Source organism: Hemitrygon akajei, unplaced genomic scaffold (genome assembly GCF_048418815.1).
Source record: "Hemitrygon akajei unplaced genomic scaffold, sHemAka1.3 Scf000113, whole genome shotgun sequence".
Taxonomy (NCBI): domain Eukaryota; kingdom Metazoa; phylum Chordata; class Chondrichthyes; order Myliobatiformes; family Dasyatidae; genus Hemitrygon; species Hemitrygon akajei.
The window spans coordinates 1,729,395-1,755,617 of record NW_027331999.1 but is presented as its reverse complement, the minus strand read 5'-3'; the positions used below and the strand labels follow the sequence as shown (position 1 = coordinate 1,755,617).

The window sequence follows — 26,223 nt, the reverse complement described above, 5'->3', positions numbered from 1 at the left end:
CATTACAGATGCTTTGTCCCACTTTGCTGTGCCGCCCATGTATCTTACTCTAGAAACTGCTTAGAATTACTCTACCACATAGCCACCCATTTTCCTAAGCTCCATGTACCTATCTGAGAGTCTCTTAAAAGACCCTATTGTATCCGCCTCTACCAACGTCGCTGGCAATTCATTCCACACACACACCACTCTTTGCTTAAAAAACTTAGCTCTGACATCTCCTCTGTACCTACTTCCAAGCAGCTTAAACCTACTCCCCCTCGTGTTAGCCGTTTCAGCCCTGGGAAAAGGCCTCTGGCAATCCACACGACCAATGCCTCTCCTCATCTTACTCATCTTATACACCTGCATGATTTTCTCCAGGGTGAATAAGACGATGAGCTCACTGTGGTTTTGACGTTCTCTCTCTCTCTCTCTCTCTCTCTCTCTCTCTCTCTCTCTCTCTCTCTCTCCCCCCCTTGTTTTTGACGTCACAGCCCCGCCTCACTCAGGCACTTAAAGCGACACTCACAGTAAGCGAACCTGCGGTCTCGTAACACAATGCACCTCTAAAGTCTGACAGCAGACTAGCGAGTGAAACTTCGATGGTGCAGAATCAGAAACCAAAGAGTTGCCAGCCTGAGTCAGGGCTTTGGGGCTCCAGAGAGAGATGGGGTCTAGAGTTTACCAGGAGGAGGAGGAATCAGACCAGCAGGATGTGGCTACAAAAGAAAGGTCAGAAACATTTGTAAACTGGTTGACCGAAAAAATGGTGGTTAATTTCAGGCAGCAAATGTGGAGAGGAATAAAAAGACAATGTTTAGGCCGAGCCCCTTCAGCATGCCTAGACTGTGTACTCCGCTGCTTAGTTGCTCTCTGAATTGCAGAGTTCCTCCAGCGTTTTGTGTGTGTGTGTGTGTCTGTATTTCCAGCAACTTCAGAATCTCCTGTGTTTTATACCTGCATTTTACTTTGGCATTAGATACACGTTGATATTGAGTATATTGCTTATGAGAGCCGCTTTCTGCGTTAAAACAGCTGCAAATTTTCTCTATACACACGAAAAGAATGAGGTATGGACATTGAACCGGTGCTTGCGGAAATGGTTAATGGCACCATGCGTTAAGAATTTTGCTGGTGCTGAAGTGCTGATGAAATGCGCCGGCGTCAGGTTGAGGACGTCCCCGAGTATCACGAATGCGCGCAGTACACAGAAGGCCTTGAAAATGTCGGGTGTTGGTAAGAATGATTCTCCGTGTTTTTATCTTAAACACTGAATTCACAACAATTCCTGTGAAATCCGGACACCGTGGCCAACAATCCCGGGACAGTCCTGCTCTCGTCCCTGTCTCTCAGCACCACGATCCGTACACGGGCCCCGGGGAGCTTCCGGCTGCAGAGTGAATGGGAACCGATGGATCTTTCAGACAGAGCTGAGCTCCAGGCAAGGATTAGGAACTGAGAGAAAGGGAACAAAATCTTTTACATCACCAGTTGAGAAAATCACCTTTGTTCTACCTCCAATCACTAATAAGAGAAAATCTGTAGATGCTGGAAATCCAAGCAACACACTCACAAAATGCCGGCGAAATTCAGCATTAGTACCCTTTTCCATAGATGCTGCCCGGCCTGCTGAGTTCCTCCAGCATTTTGTGTCTGTTGCTTGTTCTACCTCCTCTTGTTCTGGACTTTTCTACCCGTGAGAGCATGTTTTGTCCCATTCTTTCTGAGTACATAATGATATCAAACACCTTTGCCCTGGGCAGCAAGTAGCTTTCACATTACACATGTGCCGGACTCCAGTGAGACAGACTACTGCCCTTCCCTTCATATTCATTGGCATTGCCATCACTGAGTTCACCACTGTCAGTCATTGCGGAGGGGGGGGGCGGGTCGGGGAAATATTTACATAGAATATAGAAACTGGTGATACTTGTGTGTATTCTGGTGTTGCAAAAGTTGCTGGAGAATTTGCAAGTGGGAAGAAGTGGAGTGATATTTGGAAATCTGACTTTTTAAAGCGTAACTTAGCAAGCAAACCACATATGGACAATATGCAAAAACTTTGGTGAGAAAATCCTTCATTACTCATTACAGGCCAGCTACGTAGGTTGTCTGAGTGTGCAGATGAACTGGATCGAACCCAGAGGAGATCAAAGTTCCTGTTGACAGTGATTTGCTCGCTGTGAAAATGAATACCTCTCTATAAAAAAAATCACTGTGCACATCTTGTCACTGGGTAAAAAAATGCACAGTGCAAGACTTATGTACACACTTGTTATTACAAATTAGAGGGGCTATTGGAGGGAAGATGGGGAGACCTGTAGTGTCCCTGATGCCCTCACTTACAAGAAATGCATCCAGCTGCAGCTTGTAACCCTGCACTTTAAGGAGTTGGAACTTGAAACACATATGGGGATTGATGGTCATTTCAGATACCAGCACTCTGCCCAGTCAGGAGATGATTTCTCTTCCAACTTGGGTTTAACCTCACTGTAACAGTGCGATACCAAATCAAACCTGGGCAACTCAAGTAATCTCATCTGAAATGTTGTCCTACATCCATTGATGGATTTTGTAAATCTTTTACAGGTTAAAAATGAGAAGGAATTCGTCTCCGTGAATCTCAAACACGGCGCGCCAGTTTTGTTGTCTCTGTCTGGATATTTAAGAAGTGGAGCGAGGGATTCAATCGACCATCCTTCCTGCTCAGACTGTGGGGAGGGATTCACTTGGTCATTTGAACAACTAGCAAGCCCGGCATTTTACACAGGAGAAAGGCCGTTCACCTGCTCAGACAGTGGGAATGGATTCACTCGGTCATGTCAACTGAAGGTACATCAGCAAGATCACACTGGGCAAGGCCATTCATCTGTTCTGTGTGTGAGAAAGGATTCAGTCTGTCTTCCCACCTGTGGACACACCAGTCAGATCACACTACACTGGGCAGAGGCTGGTCATCTGCTGAATTTCGGGGAAGCGATTCTCTCGGTCATCTGACCTAATGGCACACCAACGTGTTCACACTAGGGGGCAGCCATTCACCTGCACAGTCTACGGGAAGGGATTCACTCAGTCATCCACCCTACTGAAACATCAGCGAGTTCACACTGGGGAGAAGGCATTCACCTGCTCAGAATGTGGGAAGAGATTCACTCAGTCATCCAACCTACAGATTCATCAGCGAGTTCACACTGGGGAGAAGCCGTTCACCTGCTCAGTCTGTGGGAAGGGATTCACCCGGTCATCCAACCTACTGGTACATCAGCGAGTTCACACTGGGGAGAGGCCATTCACCTGCCCAGACTGTGGGAAGGGCTTCACTCAGTCATCCAACCTACTGGTACATCAGCGAGTTCACACTGGGGAGAAGCCATTCACATGCTCAGAATGTGGGAAGGGATTCATACTGTCATCCCACCTACAGAGTCATCAGCGAGTTCACACTGGGGAGAAGCCATTCACCTGCTCAGAATGTGGGAAGGGATTCACTCAGTCATCCAGCCTACTCGTACATCAGCGAGTTCACACTGGGGAGAGGCCATTCACCTGCTCAGACTGTGGGAAGGGCTTCACTCAGTCATCCAACCTACTGGTACATCAGCTAGTTCACACTGGGGAGAAGCCATTCACCTGCTCAGTCTGTGGGAAGGGATTCATACTGTCATCCCACCTACAGAGACACCAGCGAGTTCACACTGGGGAGAGGCCATTCACCTGCTCAGTCTGTGGGAAGGGATTCACTCAGTCATCCAACCTACAGAATCATCAGCGAGTTCACACTGGGGAGAGGCCATTCAGCTGCTTAGACTGTGGGATAGGATTCACTCAGTCATCACATCTACTGGCACACGAGTCAGTTCACAGTGGGGACTGGCCGTTGTTATGAATCCCTGGGTTTCGTTTGCTGTGGACTGTCATTTTAAGACAGAGAGAGATTAAGAAGGCGAATCAGTCTGACTTGCTGCTTGTTTACATTGCTCGCAGCCTGTTTAGTTTTAACCGAGGACACATACACTCAGAGACAGATAGAGATGAAGGAGGAAAAATGGAAGGATTGAAACCAGGGAACTAGTGGCCAAGGGTCACTGTTTGGAACTTTCCTTTGCCCACAAGGGTGGGTTAATTATCGATTCACCGTACATCGAATGTGTGGTTGTCACCTTGTTTGATCCATAGGAGTGGATCTGATTTGGTGTATCCTTTGGAGACCCCTTATGTGTTAACCCTTGCCTGGTTGTGGTGTGGTAGTTCACTTGAAGACGATACACCTTCTGACAAGTCACTTTCGGTGAGAATTTGTATGTGGATTTGGAACAATGATGGATAAAATCTACAGCGACTGTTCTCTCGTTTTACCACCGTAGAACCTGTGGAATTCTACATATTTGCATGCTCTCGCCATTTACCCTGGATTACAAATCTCTCTCTCATCACCTATTCTGTGGTTGAACTGAACTTTCATACTTTACCATCTCAAGACTCCAAGCCTTGTTTCCCCCGAGCTCAATAGTTTGGGAGTTATATTTACACACATTTATAAACTTAACACTGTTAACTTCTGTTTATCTTGTTTAAGTTGCAAGATTACAAGTATATTCTAATAAAGATAGATTTAACATCAAAACCAGACTCCAGGTGTAGTCTATTGCTACTGGTTTGTTTCTAAAGCATGATGGTTCATAAAAAATTTGGGGCGTGCGTCTGGGATATGAACAAATTTGGGGGCTATTGATCGATGAATTATCAATTTGATTGGGGAAATCCCTTTTGATTTATATGTGTGTGGAAATTAGCAGCAATGGACATTTATAAATTTCTGGAAGTGCCAACCCCTGAGGCATCAGAAAAAGCCAAAAAGAATGAATTGCTGACTGTTGCTACTGGGCTGAATCTTAAGCAGGTAAGGGGGTGTGAAGGACCAGGGCAAGCATAAAACTGGGAGAGGAGGTAAAGGTAAAACAATAGGGGTTTTATTATAAAATATAGGCATCCACCCCCTTTTTCAGAGACTGGGATCCCTGTTTCAAACGGTAATGATATGCATTTCAATGTGTTCACCTCTCCGTCCTCGATTCTCTAAATGAAAGTATTATCACATTTGATTTTTCTTTATATGTGCGGTTGGGAGACTGTAGGTCTGACACGGTGGTCAGCATCACAGGAGCGCCACAGGGAACCGTACTCTCTCCGGTCCTGTTCACCCTGTACACATCAGACTTCCAATATAACTCGGAGTCCTGCCATGTGCAGAAGTTCACTGATGACACGGCCATAGTGGGGTGTGTCAGGAATGGACAGGAGGAGGAGTATAGGAAACTGATACAGGACTTTGTGATATGGTGCAACTCAAACTACCTGCGTCTCAATATCACCAAGACCAAGGAGATGGTGGTGGACTTTAGGAGATCTAGGCCTCATATGGAGCCAGTGATCATTAATGCAGAATGTGTGGCGCAGGTTAAGACCTACAAGTATCTGGGAGTACAGTTAGACGAGAAGCTAGACTGGACTGCCAACACAGATGCCTTGTGCAGGAAGGCACAGAGTCGACTGTACTTCCTTAGAAGGTTGGCGTCATTCAATGTCTGCAGTGAGATGCTGAAGATGTTCTATAGGTCAGTTGTTGAGAGCGACCTCTTCTTTGTGGTGGCGTGTTGGGGAGGAAGCATTAAGAAGAAGGACGCCTCACGTCTTAATAAGCTGGTAAGGAAGGCGGGCTCTGTCGTGGGCAAAGTACTGGAGAGTTTAACATCGGTAGCTGAGCGAAGGGCGCTGAGTAGGCTACGGTCAATTATGGGAAAACTCTGAACATCCTCTACATAGCACCATCCAGAGACAGAGAAGCAGTTTCAGCGACAGGTTACTATCGATGCAATGCTCCTCAGACAGGATGAAGAGGTCAATACTCCCCAATGCCATTAGGCTTTACAATTCAACTGCCAGGACTTAAGAACTTTTTTAAAAACTATTATTAATGCTTTTTGAGTTATTGATTTAGATGCATATCATATTATTACTGAGTTAAGTATTGTATGTAATTAGTTTTTGCTACAACAAGTGTATGGGACATTGGAAAAAATGTTGAATTTCCCCATGGGGATGAATAAAGTATCTATCTATCTATCTATCTATATGATGACCCAACCATTTCAGGGATCAGTCTATTGAAACTTCATTGCACTCACTATAACAAATACTCTCTAACCACTTTGTTAATCCTCTGTGCAAAAAATGTCCATCTTCTGTAGCCCCGTGTTGCCCCAACCACTTACCTCCTACCCCTGTCATTGGCCCCACTTGCAGGTCAACTGTCTGCCGGTGTTTCCCCCCCCCCCCCCCCCAATGTGAATCCCTCTGCTCGCCACCATCGTGCGCTCAGACATTTCCACAGATGTCCACCGGGACAAACATCCTGTACGCCCCCTCTCACACCATCGTTTTCCTTTCAATAAAATCCCTCCTCTCCCTCCCCAGGGAACTGGCATCAAACCGACGGGCCGAGCGGTCTGCTCCTACCTCTCGGCGACACATCAGACTCCGGCCGCAGAAGACGCTTCACAAAAGCCCCAACTTCCCTTGGAGGGAAATGGAAATAAATCAAAAAACGGACATTTACTCCGCTGTGATGTGGAGTTTGAGGCCGGAGCGGGAGGCGAACTCAGCGGGGATAACGCCCTCTGGACTTGTCCACCTCTGCGACTGGTGGTAACAAGTGATTGACATCGCTTTGCACCAATGGGAATAGCGCAGCTCCTGAATCCTCTGTTGACAGCGGTGGGGGAGGGCTGGTCACGCGATTATTATCCCAGCTATTAAACTGATAAAGCCCGAGCTCAGCAGCGCATGGATGACGTAAGACGCTGTGCACGTAAGGGCAGATCCCGGTGTGGGAAGCCCGTGCGTGACGTCAGGCACGGGGGGGTCTGTGTGATGTCACCTGTGGGATGCGCTCGCATTTAAATGCACCTTAATGTGCGTTTCTTATGATTTCAGAGGGACAACAACATTTATCACGGGTTTCATTACTGAATCCAGTGTTGTGAGATGTAAAGTCCCCTGTTATGTGTCGGGCTGGGCCGTGTTGTTTGGGGGCTGTTGATCGATTAATTATCGTTTTGATTAGGCATTTCCCTTTTGATTTATTTGTGTGTGGAAATCAGCAGCAGTGGATATTGATAAATTTCTGTAGGTTGGATGACTGAGTGAATCCCTTCCCACGTACTTCCTCATCCAGGTCATCCACTCTTGGTCTTCCTGGAATCATTCTTTGAAACTTCTCCGGACCCACTCCAATACAAGCACATCCTTTGCTCAGATAATAAGTCGGAAGTACAGGTCGGAATCTGCTCACCATACACCAACAGTGATCTGCCCAATGCGTTATAAAGCTATAGTATCGCATCCTTGCTCTTATATTGCTAACATTGCAGTTGTCATCCTTAATCAACTCAATCTGCAAGCAAACCTTTAGCGCCTCTTGCTCAAGGACTCACAAGCACTTATGCACCTCTAATTTTTTCAAGTTTCTCCCATTTATTTTTTTTCTACGCCCAATTACTTCCACCAAATGTACATGACTTGCATGCACTTTATTTCAACTGCTACTTTGCTGGCATTCTCCAGACCTATCGAAGTCCTTCTGCAGACTCCCGCTTTGCTCTGAACTACCTGTCCCGTACCTATCTTTGTATCAACTGCAATGTTCGTCACCAAGGTATCAATTCCGTCATCCGTATCATTCAGATTTAAGATGAAACGATGCGGTCTCAATACTGACCCCTACAGAACAGCATTAGTTACCGACAGCAAAACAGAATTGCCCACATTATTCTGACTCTTTCTCCCTTGTCAGTACAAGTTTCTTTCCTGTAATTCCATGAGCTGTGATCCTGTTAAGCAGCCTCACGTGCAGCACCTTAGAAACATAGTAAACCTGCAACAAAATACAGGCCCTTCGGCCCACAAAGTTGTGCAAAAAATTTCCTTACCCTAGAACTACTTAGACTTACTTATAGTCTATTTTTCTAAGCTCCGTGTACCTATCCAGGAGACTCTTAAAAGACCCTATCGTGTCCGCCTCCACCACCATTGCCGGCAGCCCATTCCAAGCACTCACCACTCTCTGTGTAAAAAACTTACCCCTGACATCTCCTCTGTACCTACTTCCAAGCATCTTCAAACTATGCCCTCTCGTGATAGCAACTTCAGCCCTGGGAAAAAGCCTCGAACTATCCACACGATCAATGTCTCTCATTTTCTTGTACACCTCCATCAGGTCACCTCTTATCCTCCATCACTCCAAGGAGAAAAGACTAAGTTCACTCAACCTATTCTCAAAAGCCATGCTCCCCTATCCAAACAACATCCTCGTTAATCTCCTCAGCACCCTTTCTATGGCTTCCACATCCTTCCTGTAGTTTGGCGACCAGAACTGAGCTCAGTACTCCAAGTGGGGTCTGACCAAAGTCCTATATAGCTGCAACATTACATCTCGGCTTTTAAACTCAAGTCTGCGTTGATTAAGGCCAATGCACAGTATGGCTTCTTAACCACAGAGTCAACCTACATAGCAGCTTTGAGTCTCCTATGGACTCCGTCCCCAAGATCCCTCTGTTCCTCCACACTGCCAAGAAGCTTACCATTAATACTATATTCTATCATATTTGACCGAAGAAAATGAACCACATCACACTTCTTGGGGTTGAACTCCATTTGCCACTTCTCAGCCCAGGTTTGCAGACTATCAATATCCCCCTGCAACGTAACCCAACCTTTGTGTCATCAGCAAATTTACTAACCCGTACCTCCACTTCCTCATCCAGGTCATTTATAAAAGTCACTAAGGGTAGGGGTCCCAAAACCGATCCCTGAGGCATACCACTGATCACCGACCTCCATGCAGAATATGACCATTCTACAACCACTCTTTGTCTTCTGTGAGCAAGCCAGTTCTGGATGCACAAAGCAATGTGCCCTTGGATCCCATGCCTCCTTACTTTCTCAATCAGCCTTGCATGGGGTACCTTGTTGAAGATCATCTGAAAATCCAAGCAAACAAACATACACTGCCTCTGCTTTATCTATCTTGCCTGTTATTTCCGCAAAGTATTCCAAGAGATTTGTCAGTCAAGATTTCCTCGAAAGAATCCGGCTGACTTTGGCCTACTTCATCATGTTTCCCCAATTACCGTACCCAAAAAACACACACTCTTAGTACACTCTACCATCTTCCTGACCACTACGGTCAGACTAACTGTCCAATATTTTTTTTTTCTTGTGCCCTCTCTCTTCTTAAAGAGTGGAGTGACATTTGCAAATTTCTGGTCCAACAGAACCGTTCCAAAATCTAGTGATTTGTGATCGATCATTACTCATCACTTGGAGAGAAAACTAAGGGGAAACTTCTTCATTTAGAGGCAGGGAGAGTGTGCACCGAGCTGCCAGAGCAAGTGGCAGGGACGATTGTAATCTTTAAGAGAAGTTTGCTTAGGTCACTGGACGAGAAGCATATGGAGGGCTATGGTCCAGGTGGAAGTAGTTGGAACTCGGAAGATGAATGCTTTAGCACGGACTAGACTGGCCGAATGGCATTTTCCTGTGTTGTAGTGTTTTATGACTCTAATGCCTTCACAATCTCTTCAGCTACCACTTTCTGATCTCTGCGGTGTCTAATCTACCTTCAGGCCTTTCAGCTTCAAAAACACATTCTCTCCTTGGTAAAAGCATGTATCCTCACTTCTGCCCCAGGTACTGCTGAATGTTTGGCATTTATGTAATAAAACGACACAACTGTAGTGGGTGACTTGAATCTGCAGGAGGATTGGGAAAGTCAGATTGGCGTGAGATCGCAAAAGAGGGGATGTATTGAATGCAAACAAAATGGCTTTTTAGAGCAGCTGATGGTTGAGCTTACTCAGGGAACTGCTATCTTAGATTGAGTGTTGTGTAATAACCCAGGTCTTATTAGGGAGGTTAATGTAAAGGAACCATTAGAAGGCAGTGAGCATAATATGATTGAACTCCTACTGCAATTTGTGAGGGAGAAGCACAGGTCACATGTGTAGTATCGCAATGGAATGAAAGTGAATTACAGAGGCATGAGAGAGGTGATTCCCCAGGTGGATTGGAGGATGCTGGTGGAGATGACGCCAGAGCAGAAATGGCTGACGTTTCTGGGAATAGTTCATAATGTGCAGGATAGATATGTCCCACAGACGTAGTTCTCAAACAGCGGGGCTAGGCTATCGTGGCTGACAAAGGAAGTTAAGGACTGTATAAAAGCATATAAGGTAGCAAAAGTGAGTAGTTAGTTGGATGATTGGGTAGCTTTTAACATCCAACAACAGGCAAATTTAAAATAAAAGCTATAAGGGGAAAGGTGAAATATGACAGCAAACTATACAATAATATAAACCAGTTATAAAATATATGAAAGGGAGGCGAGAGTTGATATTGGACCACTGGAAAATGATGCTCATGGGGTACAAATGGGGAAGAGCTGGTGGATGAACTTGATAGGTACTTTGCATCCGTCTTGTCAGTGGAAGACACCAGCAGTGTGCCAGAGATCCGTGAGTGTCAGGGAGCAGGAGTGAGTGCCATTGCTATTACAAAGGAAAACGTGCTAGGCAAACTCAGGTTCTTAAAGTGGATAAGTCACCTGGACCAGATGAACTACATCCCAGAGTCCTGAGAGAGGTTGCTGGAGAGATAACAGATGCCTTGGTCATGACATATCAAGAATCACTTGATAACAGATGAGGTTTTGGGGTACTAGGAGACTAATGATATAATAAGTCAAAGCCAGCATAGGTTCTGTACAGGGAAATCTTGCCTGACAAGTCTGTTACAGATCTTCGAGGAAGTCATAAGCAGGATGGACAAACGAGAGGCATTGGATATCATTTATTTGGATTTTCAGAAAGCATCTGATAAGGTGTCACACATGAAACTGCTTAACAGGATAAAAGTCAGAAGTAATACTGGCATGGATAGAGGAATGGCTGACAGCCAAGAGACAGCAAGCGGGAATAAAAGGAGCCTTTTCTGGTTGGCCAGCAGTGACTTGTGGTCTTCAGGGGTCAGTATTCGGACCGCTACTTTTCATATTGTTTGTCAGTGACTTGGATAATGGAACCGATGGGGTTGTGACAAGGTTTGCGGATGATTCAAAGATAGGTGGAGGTGATGGTAGTGCTGAGGAAGCAATACGATTGCAGCAGGACAGAAGTTTGAAGAACGGGCACATGGAATACAATATTGGGAAATGTACGATCATGCATTTTGGTAAAAGGAACAATAGTGAATTATTATCTGATTGGGGAGAAGGTTCAAACCACAGAAGTACAGAAGGAAACGTGATGATGATGTCGTCGACTCAGGGCAGCGTCGGGCATTTTCATGTCTTACAAGGCACGGATCGGAAGGTTGTGTGGGGCGCTACTTCTCACACAGACATTTTGCAGTATTTTTCTTTCTTTTATGAAGTCGAATTGCGAGCTCAACCCGGCACGGATGGAAAGCGTACTCGGGAGAGACCCGACTGTATTCGAACCTGGGGACCTCCGTTACGGAGTCAGGCGCTGACGTCACTACGCCTCCAGGACCTTGGGCAAGACTCCCAGAAGATTAATTTACGGGTTCAGTCTGTGGTAAAGAAGGCAAATGCAATGCTGGCTTTATTTAAAGTGAAGTAGAATATATAAGCAAGGAGATAATGCTGATACTTTATAAGACACTACTCGGGCCGCACATCAGAACATAAGAAATGGGAGCAGGAGTCGGCCATTGGCCCATTGACCATGCCCCGTCATTCAATAAGATCATGACTGATCCGTCCGTAAACTCAGCTACATCTACCTGCCTTTTCCCCATAACCCTTAATTCCCTTACCTTGCAAAGACCTATCTAACTGTATCTTAAATATACTTCGTGAGGAAACCTCAACTGCTTCCCTGGGCAGAGAATTCCACAGATTCACCACTCTCTGGGAAATACAATTTCCCGTCATCTCCGTCCTAAGTCTTCTCCCCTGAATCTTGAGGCAATGTCCCCGAGTTCTAGTCTCATCTACCAATGGAAACAACTTTCCTACTCCTGTCTTATCCATTCCTTTCAAAATTGTGTACATTTCTATAAGAACCCCTCTCATTCTTCTGAACCCCAGAGAGAAAAGTCCCAGGCGACTCAATCTCTCCTCAAAGGTTAACCCCCTCATCCCTGGAATCAAACTGGTTCACCGACTCTGCATTGCCTCCAAAGTCAGTACTGTATATCCTTCCTCAAGTATGGAGACCAGAACTGCACACAGTACTCCAGGTGCGCCCTCACCAGTACCCTGTATAGTGGCAGCATTACCTCCCTGCTCTTGAATTCAATCCCTCTACCAATGAAGGCTAACATTCCGTTAGAGTTAAAGTATGTGGGACTTCTATCTTAGAAAATGTGTGTTGTCATTGGAGAGAGTCCAGAGGATCTTCAAGAAGATGATTCCGGGAATGAAGGGGTTAAGTATAAGAAGCGTTTGCCAGCTTTGGGCCTGTGCTCCTGCACTGACTTATGTTTAGTAAATGTGGGTTGAGGGTGTTCAGAAACTGCAGAAGGCTGTAAATCTAGTCACTTCCATCTTGGGTACTAGCCTACAAAGTACCCAGGACATCTTTAGGAAGTGGTGTCTCAGAAAGGCAGCGTCCATTATAAAGGACCTTCAGCACCCAGGACATGCCCTTTTCTCACTGTTACCATCAGGTAGGAGATACAGAAGCCTGAAGGCACACACGCAGTGATTCAGGAACAGCTTCTTCCCCTCTGCCATCCGATTCCTGAATGGACATTGAAAGCTTTGGACACTCTTCAATATACAGTATTTCTGTTTTTACACATTTTAATAATCTATTCATCACACATAATTGATTTACTTGTTGATTATTGTTTTAATTAATTTATTATTATTATTATCTATGCCAGAATATGTATTGCATTGAACTGCTGCTGCTGTCAACAAATTTCACGCCAAATGCCGGTGATAATAAACCTCATCCTGAATCTTGAATCTCACTGAAACCCACCGAATGTGGAAAGGTCCAGATACGGTGGATGAGGAGAGGACTTTTCGTATGGTGGGGGTAGCCATAACAGAGGGCACAGCCTGAAAACTGAGGAGCAACCTTTTAGAGCAGTTGAGGAGGATTTTATTTAGTCAGAGAGCAGTGAATCTGTGGAATTCTGTGACACAGATGGCGGTGGGGGCCAAGTCTGTGGGTACATTTCAGGCTAAAGCTAATAGTTTACGGATCAGTCAAGGCATTACAGGATATGCCGAGGAGGCAGGTGCATGGGGTTGAGTGAGAACCGGGATCATCCATGATAGAACGGCGGAGCAGACTCGATAGGGCTGAACGGCCTAATTCTGCTCCTATGTCTGATAGTCTTATACTGCGAGTGTCTGCCACAGTGAAGATTGACACAAAATACTTATTACATTCGGCCGAGATTTCTTTGCTCTATTACTAACTCGCCAGTATCATCTTCCAGTGGTACAATATCAACTCTTGCATCTCTTTTAATCTTTATATATCTGAACAACTTTTGATACTTGATATTATTGGCACACTTACCTTAATTTTTCATCATGTCTCTCCTGTGTTTTAATTTATTTGTCTCCTACTGGTTATGTAAAAAGCTTTCCAATCCTCTAACTTCACACTGTTTTCTTGCTATATTATATGACCCCGCTTTTGTATTTATCAAAAACAGGAGAAAATCTGTGGATGCTGGAAATCCAAGCAACATATACACAAAATGCTGGCATATACACAAAAAGAGGCCAGGCAGCAAATATGGGAAATGTCGACGTTTCGGGCCGAGACCCTTCATCAGGACTGGGAACAAAAAAGAAGAGACGTCAGAAGAAGCAGTGTGGGGGTTGGAGGGTTGGAAGACGTGGTAGGTGATGGGTGAAACTGGGAGAGGGGGAGCAGTGAAGGAAAAATCTTTGAATTTTATTTCCTTAACGATTCTCGAAAGATCATTGCTAAAGCCTCCACATCACTTCAGCCACCTCTTTCAGATCTCTGGGGTGTACACCATCTGATCTAGGTGACCTATTTACCTTCAGACCATCTCTGTTTCCAAAAGAACCTTCTCCCGTGTAACGTAACTTTACACATTCTGACCACTGACATCTGGGACTTCCATATTCCTGCCAGTGTCTTCGAGAGAGAAGAGTGATGTACAAGACTTATTCAGTTCATCTGCCATCACCTTGCACCCCCACCCCATTACTACCTGTCCAGCCTCATTTTTCAGTGGTCCGATATCCACTTCAGCCTCTCTTTTACAATATATGTACCTGAAGAAAAAATTGGTATCCTCTTTAATATTGCTGGCTAGCACATCTATGTATTCCATCTTTTCCTTCTAAATTATTTTAGTTGCATTCTGTTTGTTTTTAAAAGCTTCCCAATTCTCTGAACTTCCTAATAATTTTTGCTCTGTGCCCTCTCCTTAGTTTTTACGTTGTCTTTGGTTTCTCTTATCAGCCACGATTTTGTCACCTTACCTTTAGAATACCACGTTCTCTTTGTGATGTGTATACCCTGTGCCTTCCGAATTGCTTCCAGAAATTCCAGCCATTGCTGTTCTGTTTTCATCCCTGCCCGTGTTCTTTTCAAATCAATTTTGACCAATTCTTCTCTCTTGCTCTCAAATTACACATCTGACTTTAATGTCAGGGTAACATTAATGTCACCTTCTCTAATGTCAGGGTGAATTTGATCATATTAACAGCACTTCGCCCGAAGGGTTCCTTGAACTCAAGTGACCTAATTAATTTATTAATCATTCACCAAAATCTTGCTTTAAAATACAAAGTCATAAATGCCCTCCATTACTTCATAAAGGCACCATAAATGTAAGCCGGATCCAGTTTTAGAGTCAAAATATCACAATTTATATGATAAACTCCAAGTAAATGGCAGGATACTTGGAAGTGTGGAGGAGCAGAGGGATCTGGGGGTACATGTCCTCAGATCCCTGAAAGTTGCCTCACAGGTAGATAGGGTAGGTTAGAAAGCTTATGGGGTGTTAGCTTTCATAAGTCGAGGGATAGAGTTTAAGAGACGCGATGTAATGATGCAGCTCTATAAACTCTAGTTCGGCCACACTTGAAGTACTGTCTCCAGTTCTGGTCGCCTCACTATAAGAAGGATGTGGAAGCATTGGAAAGGGTACAGAGGAGATTTACCAGGATGCTGCCTGGTTTAGAGAGTGTGGATTATGGTCAGAGATTAAGGGAGCTTGGGCTTTACTCTTTGGAGAGAAGGAGGATGAGAGGAGACTTAATAGAGATGTACAAGATATTAAGAGGAATAGACAGAGTGGACAGCCAGCGCCTCTACCCGAGGGCACCACTGCTCAGTACAAGAGGACATGGTAAGGGGAGGGAAGTTCAAGGGGGATATTAGAGGAAGGTTTTTCACTCAGAGAGTGGTTGGTGCATGGAACGCACTGCCCGAGTCAGTGGTGGAGGCAGATACACCAGTGAAATTTAAGAGACTACTAGACTGGTATATGGAGGAATTTAAGGTGGGAGGCTATATGGGAGGCAGGGTTTGAGGGTCAGCACAACATTGTGGGCCGAAGGGCCTGTAATTTGCTGTACTATTCTATGTTCTATGTTTTATAATCAATACATTATTTCAGATAGGACAACCCATAATAACCATTCGGATATAATATTACAGGATAAACAAGCAGGAACAACTCCCCCAATAGATAAAACCATTCCAAACACACATACGTTCCTCTACCAGTGGGGCACCTCACCACAGGCATTGTTTGTGTCATCAGTCAGACAACCGAAAGATTTTCTCTGTCAGCTTCCAAATGTTGCTACTCTGTCATTCATTGTCACGCCCCGGTGCTGATTCCCTTCTCCTATCATACGTTCTTACCCCGACCATCGTCCAGAGCCCCAAACTCTGCCCTATGCAGACTCACCTTTGGATTCTGACCTTGCTCCGTTGAACATCCAACAATGGTTTCGCATTCTGCTTTCAGTCTTTAGAGGACAGTGTGTTTTCTAATAACCCTTTAGAAGCAGGGAAAATGACCCATAATGTGGAAATGAGCCATGAATAAGGAGGGTATCTCCCAAATTCATTCTTCCTCAGCTCAGAGATTTCAGGGATAAAGAACATCTCAGACAGAACTGCAGTCAGCTCAATTTCCTCAGTCTGCAGAAAATTCAGGGAAACATCTTCACCCACAAGATGGTGACTGTTTGGAACCCATCTCCACAGGGAGAGCAAGAGGTGAACAACAGGGGAGGATTTAAAAGGACTGTCCTGGAACAGAATCACTGGCAGGGGCCAGCTGACCTGAGTTGACCCTCTACTGTGCACTAGGTATGTTATAAATTCACTAAGTACCGGAGACAGAGTTTAAAATAGAACTGATTTATTTGTCTCAGATGCAGAATATTAAACTCCAGTCCCATTAAAGGTGAATATGCAGCAGAATAAACTCCTCTCATGCCCAGTGACCAGGGTGCAGAACTGGGTGTGGTGAGCAGCAGCAATAATTGCAGACTTCAGCACCGACAGTCACTCTCGAAATTGCATTCAGCAACGGTGATGGACAAATATCCAGCTTGCAGCTTATTGAAACTTTCTCCCCAGTGTGAACCCGGTAGTCTGTCACAAGTATAGCAATGTTTAGGTTACGACTATAGAAAACAGGGATTTAGAGTGCGGGTCTATCCAATCAGAGAAATGTTCTTTCTTGTGAGTCTGGAAGAGAGATTTTCATGGTCTTTTGCTGGGGAGAGATGAGAAGACGTGAATGGAGAGAGTGGGCTCTGTTTCTTTTTTTTTTGTTTTCTTTAGTAACCCTGTAGTCAAAGTAAGAATTATAAATCTCAATTGTTTAATCACATATTGTGTACCGTTTGTTATTTCGGGGTACAGTACTGATTTGTAACAGGGGACACATCACGCAGCATCCACCCAAATGAGATTTCTTAAGTTTGGCCGGGCTGGGGGGGCCACATTAAGCTATATTAAGCTGCTGGCTAAAGCGAGAGTTACATAAGCTTAGATTACTTAGTGAATCCCTTCCCACATTCACCGCAGGTGAACGGCCTCTCCCCAGTGTGAACTCAATGATGCACATTTTGGTTGATTTGGCTGAGAGAAACTTTTCCCAAATACTGACCAGTTGATCGGCCTCTACTCAGTGTGAACTCGCTGGTGTCTCTGTAGTTGAGATGACCGAGAAAATGCCTTCCCACAGTCTGAGCAGGTGAACGGCCTCTCCCCAGTGTGAATTCGCTGATGTACCTTCAGTTGGGATGACTGAGTGAATCCCTTCCCACAGTCTGAGCAGGTGAACGGCCTCTCCCCAGTGTGAACTCGCTGATGTACCTTCAGTTCAGATGAGCAAATGAATCCCTTCCCACAGTCTGAGCAGGTGAACGGCCACTCCCCAGTGTGAACTGACTTGTGTACCAGTAGTTCGTGTGAGAGAATGAATCCCTTCCCACAGTCTGAGCAGGTGAATGGCCTCTCTCCGGTGTGAATTCGCTGATGTACCTCCAGTTTTGATAACTGAGTGAATCCTTTCCCACAGTCTGCGCAGATGAACGGCCAAACCCCAGTGTGAACTCGGTGATGTACCTTCAGTTGGGATGACAAAGTGAATCCCTTCCCACAGTCTGAGCAGGTGAATGGCCTCTCCCCAGTGTGAACTCGCTGGTGTTCCTTCAGTTGAGATGACCGAGTAAATGCCTTCCCGCAGTCTGAGCAGATGAACGGCCTCTCCCCACTGTGAAATTGCTGATGTTCCTTCAGTTTAGATGACTGAGTAAATGCCTTCCCACAGTCTGAGCAGGTGAACAGCCTCTCCCCAGTGTGAATTCGCTGACGCACATTTTGGTTGATTTGGCTGAGAGAAACTTTTCCCAAAGACTGACCAGTTGATCGGCCTCTACTCAGTGTGAACTCGCTGGTGTCTCTGTAGTTGAGATGACCGAGTAAATGCCTTCCCACAGTCTGAGCAGGTGAACGGCCTCTCCCCAGTGTGAATTCGCTGATGTACCTTCAGTTGGGATGAACAAGTGAATCCCTTCCCACAGTCTGAGCAGGTGAACGGCCTCTCTCCAGTGTGAATTCGCTGATGAACCTTCAGATGGGATGACTGAGTGAATCCCTTCCCACAGTCTGAGCAGGTGAACGGCCTCTCCCCAGTGTGAACTCGCTGATGTACCTTCAGTTCAGATGAGCAAATGAATCCCTTCCCACAGTCTGAGCAGGTGAACGGCCTCTCTCCAGTGTGAACTCGCTGGTGTACCTTCAGCTTGGATGACTGAGTGAATCCCTTCCCACAGTCTGAGCAGGTGAACGGCCTCTCTCCAGTGTGAACTCGCTGATGTACCTTCAGTTGGGATGACTGAGAGAATCCCTTACCACAGTCTGAGCAGGTGAACGGCCACTCCCCAGTGTGAACTGACTTGTGTACCAGTAGTTCGTGTGAGAGAATGAATCCCTTCCCACAGTCTGAGCACGTGAATGGCCTCTCACCAGTGTGAACTCTTTGATGTCCTTTCAGATTAGATAAGCAAGTGAATCCCCTCCCACAGTCTGAGCAGGTGAACGGCCGCTCCCCAGTGTGAACTCGCTGATGTAACTTCAGAATAGATGACTGAGTGAATCCCTTCCCACAGTCTGAGCAGGTGAATGGCCTCTCTCCAGTGTGAACTCGCTGATGTACCTCCAGTTTTGATAACTGAGTGAATCCTTTCCCACAGTCTGCGCAGATGAACGGCCAAACCCCAGTGTGAACTCGGTGATGTACCTTCAGTTGGGATGACAAAGTGAATCCCTTCCCACAGTCTGAGCAGGTGAAAGGCCTCTCCCCAGTGTGAACTGACTTGTGTGCCAGCAGGTCGGATGATCGAGTGAATCCCTTCCCGCAGTCTGAGCAGATGAACGGCCTCTCCCCACTGTGAAATTGCTGATGTTCCTTCAGTTTAGATGACTGAGTGAATCCCTTCCCACAGTTTGAGCAGGTGAATGGCCTCTCCCCAGTGTGAACTCGCTGATGTATCTTCAGTTTATCTGAGCAAGTGAATCCCTTCCCACAGTCTGAGCAGGTGAACGGCCTCTCTCCAGTGTGAACTCGCTGATGTTTCTTCAGATTAGATGACTGAGTGAATCCCTTCCCACAGTCTGAGCAGGTGAATGGCTGCTCCCCGGTGTGAACTCGCTGGTGAGCCATTAGTTCAGATAACTGAGTGAATCCTTCCCCATAAATTCAGCAGTTGACCAGCCTCTGCCCAATGTGAACTGACTGGTGTGTCCACAGGTGGAAAGACCAATTGAATCCTTTCTCACACACAGAACAGGTGAATGATCTTGTCCCAGTGTAAACTTGCTGATGTCCCTTCAGTTGAAATGTCCAACTGAATCCATTCCCACTGTCTGAGCAGATGAATGGGTTCCTTCCCCCTTGTTTAAAATGACAGGCATGGCAGTCAGTCAGATGATAGAGTGAATCCCTCCCCACAGTCTGAGCAGGAAGGATGATCGAGTGAATCCCTTGCTCCACTTCTTAAATATCTGGACAGAGACAGCAAAACTGGCGTGTTGTGTTCGAGATTCCCGTAGACAAATTCCTTGTCATTTTTAACCTGTAAAAAGATTTACAGAATAAATCAATGGGTGTAGGACCACATTTCAGATGAGATCACTTGAGTTGTCAAGGTATGATCTGGCGACACACTGTTACAGTGAAGTTCAACCCAAGTTGGAGAGAGAAATCATCTTCTAACTGGGCACAGTGCTGGCATCTGGAATGACCATCAAACTCTCTGATGCTCTTCCTGTCTCTATAAGAATGGGGCATTTCTGCCATCTCCAATCTGTAACCTGGCTGTTTGACCCTCTCCATTGGTATTATTCCCTGTTCCCACTGAGCTGCATGGTTTCCTGTACCCACAGTAACTGAAACACTCTCACACAAAAAGCCAGCAATGAATTCCATGCACCCACCATCCTCTGTGTAAAAAAAGTTACCCCTGACATCCCCTCAGTATCAATTTTCAAGCACCTTAAAACTCTGCTCTCTTGTGTTAGCCATTTCAGCCCTGGGAAAATAACCTCTGGCTATGCACACAATCAATGCCCCTCGTTATCTTATACAACTAAAAAAGCTCTTAACATAAACAAGGACATTTTACACATTATACGTGATCGAGTTCATCTGCACTCTCACACAACCTATGTAGGAGGCCTGTAACGGGTAATGAAGGATTTTCTCACCAGAGCTTTTGTACATTGTCCACATGTGGTTTGCTTGCTAAACTACGCTTTAAAAAGTCAGATTTCCAAATATCACTCCACTTCTTCCCACTTGCAAATTCTCCAGCAACTTTTGCATCACCACAATACACACAGGTATCACCAGTTTCTATATTGGACATAAATATTTCCCCTGAACCCACCTGAGGAATTGAGGATATATAAAAAAATCACTTTGAACCTATGTAACCTCTGGCTAAAAGAATAATTGGGACTGAATAGGAATTTTGAACTGAAGTGAACTCAGTTTTCAGCATTTAGCTAAGACAGGCTCATAACCAGTTCTCTGTGGCAGACACACTGAGAGCTGATGACATTATACATTGTACTCTCATTAGCTGATAACATTATACACTGTACTCTTGTTTGAGTAAGTGGAGGAGGACTCACTGATAAGGACAGGAATGAACTTCTGTTTGTAATCAAATCAGGGCCTTGCAAAGGGAATAACTGACAAGGACTGGACTGTACATGCATCTGTAATTAAAACCTTGATTTAGTGAACTCTCAATTCTAAGTAATTAAGTTTTGCACCAACAGACTTGGTTGTACCAGTTCAAACAACATATTGCAATTGTAATGTATGGGCTTACTATGTACAAGTATACAGCTGTAACCTGACTAAGTCAGTCCACTTGTTAGATAGTGGCAGTGCTTACGTGCCTTCCCTTTGACAAATGGGTCTCAAACTCCTGCAGGAGAATGCGCAATAAACTGTGGTGATGATAAGAAACTGGACTCCCAAGTTTTAATTGGATTCAACTTTTAACATTTGTCATCACAAACACGTTCCCAATACAGGGAGTGCCAAGCAGACAGGCTGAGCAACTGGCTGGACCACTCTGCAGACTGCGGAGAGTGACCAGGTGCCCAATAGGTATTTTACCTTTTGTCACTCTCCGTTAGTTCATTTGGAGGTACGGTCCCTCGCCGAAGGCTGATTGCTTAGCTTGACGGGATCAGGAAAAAATCTGTCGTGAGGCTCGTATAAGGCAAAATTTTGCTAAGTGGCCAGGAGGTGGTACCAGGTAAATTTTACTAAGTGGGCAGGAGGCTTACATGCCAGGTAATTTCATTAATTGAGCAGGAGGTGCCAGCCGGGTAAAGTTACCTGATCGATAATTGAGCAGGAGGCTTTGTGCAGGGTAAATGACAAAGAGAACATGGGTCAATTGCAGTCGATTGTGAGTTTTCCAGACAAGGAAAAAGATTTGTGAATGTTGAGTGCAGCGCTGAATAGGAAATTGGGGAACAAAATGTGGCCACGGACGGGGGAGGGTGCAGGAGCCTGGGATATTACCTCCCTGAGAACAAGCAGTAAATTTGATTTGGAAAAAGAACTGTGGAAAGAAGTGGAAATTGTTGAAAAGGGAATGGAAGGAAAAGCAGATATGAAGAGGAACAGTATATTATTAGCAAGTTGGAGAAATAATGCATGTGACAACGGGATAGAGGTATGTAATGCAAAGGTTGGGAGACGCTAAAAGTGAAGTGTGAATGGGTGGATGGATGCCGAAAATGAGAGCAGGAAGAACAACGTAAGCAAACCAAGGCTGGTCCTGATAGGAGAAAAGGGCAGGAACGTTAGACAGACATACTTTACTGACCCCGAGGGAAATTGGGTTTCGTTACATACTGATAGGGAAACAAGGGATCCCAAACCCATGTCTGTCATACCGACCCTGTTTGAGGACAGTGACCGTGATGAGGAGCGGGCACCCACCGTACCTCTTCTACCTTACCAGGGGCCAAGTGCACCCAGTGCTCCCAAACCCCAACAGTGGCCGCTCGGGTAAAACAGCGGGACAGGGAAGGGGGGGGGGGGGGGGTGTCACTTTACCATGTGATCCTGAAAGGGAATACAGAGGTTTATTCCGAGACAGGGACGGAAGAATCCAATAAAACCCCAGTTAATGGCTCCACAAAGACAATTCCCACCTGAATGCTGCCCAATCCACGAGCAGGGGGAGGGACAGCCCTCAGTGATTCCTGTGTATGCACCCTGGAAGCCTCAAGAAATGATAATGATCATGAATCAGGTCCCAGATAGAAAAGAAAATCCAGCACAGTGTGTCCGCAATACAAAAATGTTCAATGCAACTCCACAAGATTTATTCAATCTCTGCTGCATGATTCTCTCAGCTGCTGAGGGGAGGAAATGGAAGGCAGATTTCAGATACCAAACCTATCAGGAGTTACAGGTGGGAAAACATAATGAGAATGAACAGACAGACCAGATTATTCAAGCCTTGGAAAGGGCTCTCCAGCAACCTGTAAACATCATTAAAGTAGTTGAATACAAACCTAAGCCTGGGGAATCGGGACCAGACTATTGGGAGAGATTTGTGGCCTGCTATGGCACTTTCGCAGGAGACCAAGCCTTTAATAATGGGAATCTGTCCCCCCAGTTTAATGCCCTACTGTTCTATCGCTTACCAATATAGATAGCCAACACGATTAAAAATAATATGGATTGGCCTGACAATGACCAAAATGGAATACATTGAGCTTTGACATATCATTGCGACCCGACTTTCGAATCCCGATCAACCCTGAAGGGAACTAATAGTAAAGGTGAATATGTTCAGTGGAAAGAAGGATGCGAGCGGGCTATATCTGGGGATCAGAAATGGGAACAGAAGAACAGAAAGCTGCCACAGGACAGGTGGGGAAAACAACCCATTTAGAAATGAACAAGGAAGGATGCTTCCTACTGTGATTTCCACCCCTCAGGAAGAGCCCAATGTAATATTGCAAGTTGCTGGAATTTCAATTCCGTTTATGATTGATATGGGGGCAACCACAACCACTCTCGATCAGGAAACAGTATCAGAAAAGGGATTCCAGCTATCAGACGCTACAATCACTGTGTTTGGCTTTGAAGGCATAGGATTTACATATTCACATAACCAGCCACTGCAGGTGGAATTCCAGGGGAGCCAGTGTGAGGTTTCATTTACAGTCACCACCAGACGGGGGTGTAATCTAGCAGGAAGAGACTTGCTCTGTCTGTTGAAAGTTGAGATTCTCTATCACCCTGCAACTAGCGAACAACCGACAGCTTCCCCAATTTCTGAACCCCCCCAGTGGTGGGCATTTAATCTGGACTCCACTGAGTTTGAACCCCTTCTGCCAGCCGCTGACTCTCATGTGACTCTGTGCTATGACCCTACGTGGTGCTCAACTGAGGAAAGCTAATATTATGCACCCCTCGAGGGACAGAAATTCCCAGTCACGGTGATTGGACATGTTAAAGGAAGAGAGGGCAGTTCATTACTGTCTGAAGTTCTAGATTTCCTTTGGCGACAGACAGGACTGGTGGCTGCCCATACCAGCATCAGGGTTTGCCCTGGGTTCCCTGCCTACACCCTGACAAAACAAGCCTCCAGCACGAAAGGAGACTGGCAAGATTTCCTGTAGGCCAACTCCGATACTGGAAGGAGTCGGAAGTGAAGACGGGACATCTAGTAAAACTCTCTTTTAATATTGACAAAACCCAAGATGTTGCATCACATCTCTGGGCAATTTCAGGCCATGAAGTCAGCCGCACCAACTGCCCCCTGTCTGGATCACAGTGAAAGAAGGGCAGACTCTCCCATCCATTCTGCAATAGCCCCTCAAGCCTGAGGCAACTTTTTACGAGGATGGAAGCTCTTTTGTGGATCCAGCAGAAAAACGATATTCTGACTATGCAACAGTGAAGTAATTGAGCAAGCCTCTTTTGAAGCAGCTGTCTCTGCCCAGAAGGCTGAGCTGTTTGCTCTGACTCGTGCCTGTATCCCAGCAACAGACAGAAATGGGAACGTTTACACGGACACCCGTTATGCGTTTGGAATGGTACATGACTACAGGGCTCTCTGGGAACATGGGGATTCCTGACTTCCTCTGGCCACCCCATTAGTAATGCCACCTTTGTAAACAACTTACTCACCGCTCTACAGCTACCTCGAGCTTTGGCTATTATTAAATGTGCAGCCAACGTCCGCATGTCTAACCTGGTCACTACGGGCAATGCTTTAGCAGGTTAGACAGCGAAAAGTGCGGCACAATCCTTGGTAGTTGTAGTTTGCTCGGGTTCCCGTCAAGCAATCCTCCATGACTCAAGCAGAACGGGTTTGCCAGACATGCGGGAGGTGCGTACTTTTCAGGGGGACGTCTCTGAGGAGGAGCGCAAACTGTGGTCCCAGAGGGGATGCCAGAAAGACCCTGACCTAGGTTTTTGGATCACCCAGTGGGACAGGTTTGTGTTCTTACACAGTTTTTACTAACATTGGTCAATTATGTACATAACTGTACACACTTGGAAAAGGAGGGAATGGTTGGTCACCTGTACCCTGCACACCGGGTACAACTCCCTTGACAGGTGAAACTTTTTTGTGTCTACAAGTTGATTTCATTGACTTGCCTAGAGTACATTGCTATAGATACTGCTTAGACGTGTTTAGTAGATGTGTTGAAGCTTTTCCAACTACCATTAATACTGCTGACTGTTGTGAAGGTATTATTATGGGAAATCATTCACAGGTACGGCCTGCCAGAGATGCTGAGCTCTGACGATGGCCCACACTTTGTGGTGAAAGTAAACGAAGGGGTATGTAACGAACTAGCTATCAAGCAACAATTCCACTGTGTACACCACCCATGCGCCGCCAGTATAGTGGAAAGAGCCAATGAAACTCTGAAGAGTAAACTGGCCAGACTAACAGCGGAGACTGGACTCACTTGGTTGAAGGTCCGACCATTAGCCTGATTCCACATGAGGGTTACCCCACAGGGGAAAACAGGGTTGTCACCAGCTGAAATCATTTCTGGATGCCCCATGAGGACACCCTGGGAACAAAGTCTCAGGATTTAAGGCTAAATGAATAAGAATAAGGAACCTTGGTTCTCGAGGGAACTCTGATAAAGAAAAAGAGAGATGTATGACATGTATAAGAAACAGGGAGCAAATAAGGTACTAGAGGAGTATAAAAAGAGTAAGAAAATACTTAAGAAAGAAATCAGGAGGGCTAAAAGAAGACATGAGGTTGCTTTGGCAGTCAGGGTGAAGGATAATCCAAAGAGCTACATCAGGTATGTTAAGAGCAAAAGGATAGTAAGGGATAAAATTGGTCCTCTTGAAGATCGGAGTGGTTGGCTATGTATGGAACCGAAAGAAATGGGGGAGATCTTAAATGGTTTTTTTGCATCTGTATTTACTAAGGAAACTGGCATGGAGTCAATGGAAATAAGGCAAACCAGTATTGAGGTCATGGAACCTATACAGATAGAAGAGGAGGAGGTGCTTGCTATCTTGAGGCGAGTAGATAAATATCCAGGACCTGACAGGGTATTCCCTCAGACCTTGAAGGAGACTAGTGTTGAAATTGCAGGGGCCCAGGCAGATATATTTAAATGTTATCTACGGGTGAGGTGCCAGAGGATTGGAGGATAGCTCATGTTGTTCCATTGCTTAAAAAAGGCTCTAAAAGTAATTCTCAAAATTATAGGCTGGTAAGTTTGATGTCGGTCATGGGTAAAATATTGGAGGAGTACTAAGTGACAGAATCGACAATTATTCCGATAGACAGGGTCTTATTAGAGAGAGTCAACATGGCTTTGTGTGTGGTAGGTCATGTTTAACAAATCTTTTAGAGTGTTTTGAGGAGGTTACAAGGAAAGTGGATGAAGGCAAGGCAGTGGATGTTGTCTACATGGACTCCAGTAAGGCCTTTGACAAGGTCCCGCATGGGAGGTTAGGTAGTAAATTGGATTAGACATTGGCTCAATGGGAGAAGCCAGAGATTGGTAGTGGAGGATTGTTTCTCTGAGTGGAGGCCTGTGACTAGTGGTGTGCCACAGGGATCAGTGCTGGGTCCATTGTTATTTGTCATCTATATCAATG

At 45.4% G+C, this 26,223-nt stretch overlaps 2 protein-coding genes across 9 annotated transcripts in view; one reads left to right on the top strand and one right to left on the bottom strand.

Annotated features, from left to right (window-relative positions):
* LOC140723436 (uncharacterized) overlaps positions 1–26,223 on the top strand; it is a 62,687-nt gene that overhangs the window by 30,869 nt on the left and 5,595 nt on the right. For 2 of the 8 annotated variants that reach the window (XM_073038002.1, XM_073038005.1), the window contains one exon: positions 2,572–4,613. The exons of 4 other annotated variants lie outside the window; for them this stretch is intronic. In XM_073038002.1, coding sequence (XP_072894103.1) covers positions 2,984–3,868 — 885 coding nt within the window. In that variant the 5' untranslated portion in view covers positions 2,572–2,983 and the 3' untranslated portion in view covers positions 3,869–4,613. Of the gene's footprint in view, positions 1–1,017; positions 1,219–2,571; positions 4,614–26,223 lie in introns of those variants that run through there. 2 more of the 8 variants (XM_073038004.1, XM_073038003.1) reach the window with 2 other exon arrangements.
* The window catches only part of LOC140723433 (uncharacterized), a 43,609-nt gene continuing 35,234 nt past the window's right edge, over positions 17,849–26,223 (bottom strand). Inside the window, exon 4 of the mRNA XM_073037999.1 lies at positions 17,849–19,669. Within this exon, the coding sequence (XP_072894100.1) occupies positions 17,968–19,257 (1,290 nt within the window). The 5' untranslated portion in view covers positions 19,258–19,669 and the 3' untranslated portion in view covers positions 17,849–17,967. The remainder of the gene's footprint in view (positions 19,670–26,223) is intronic.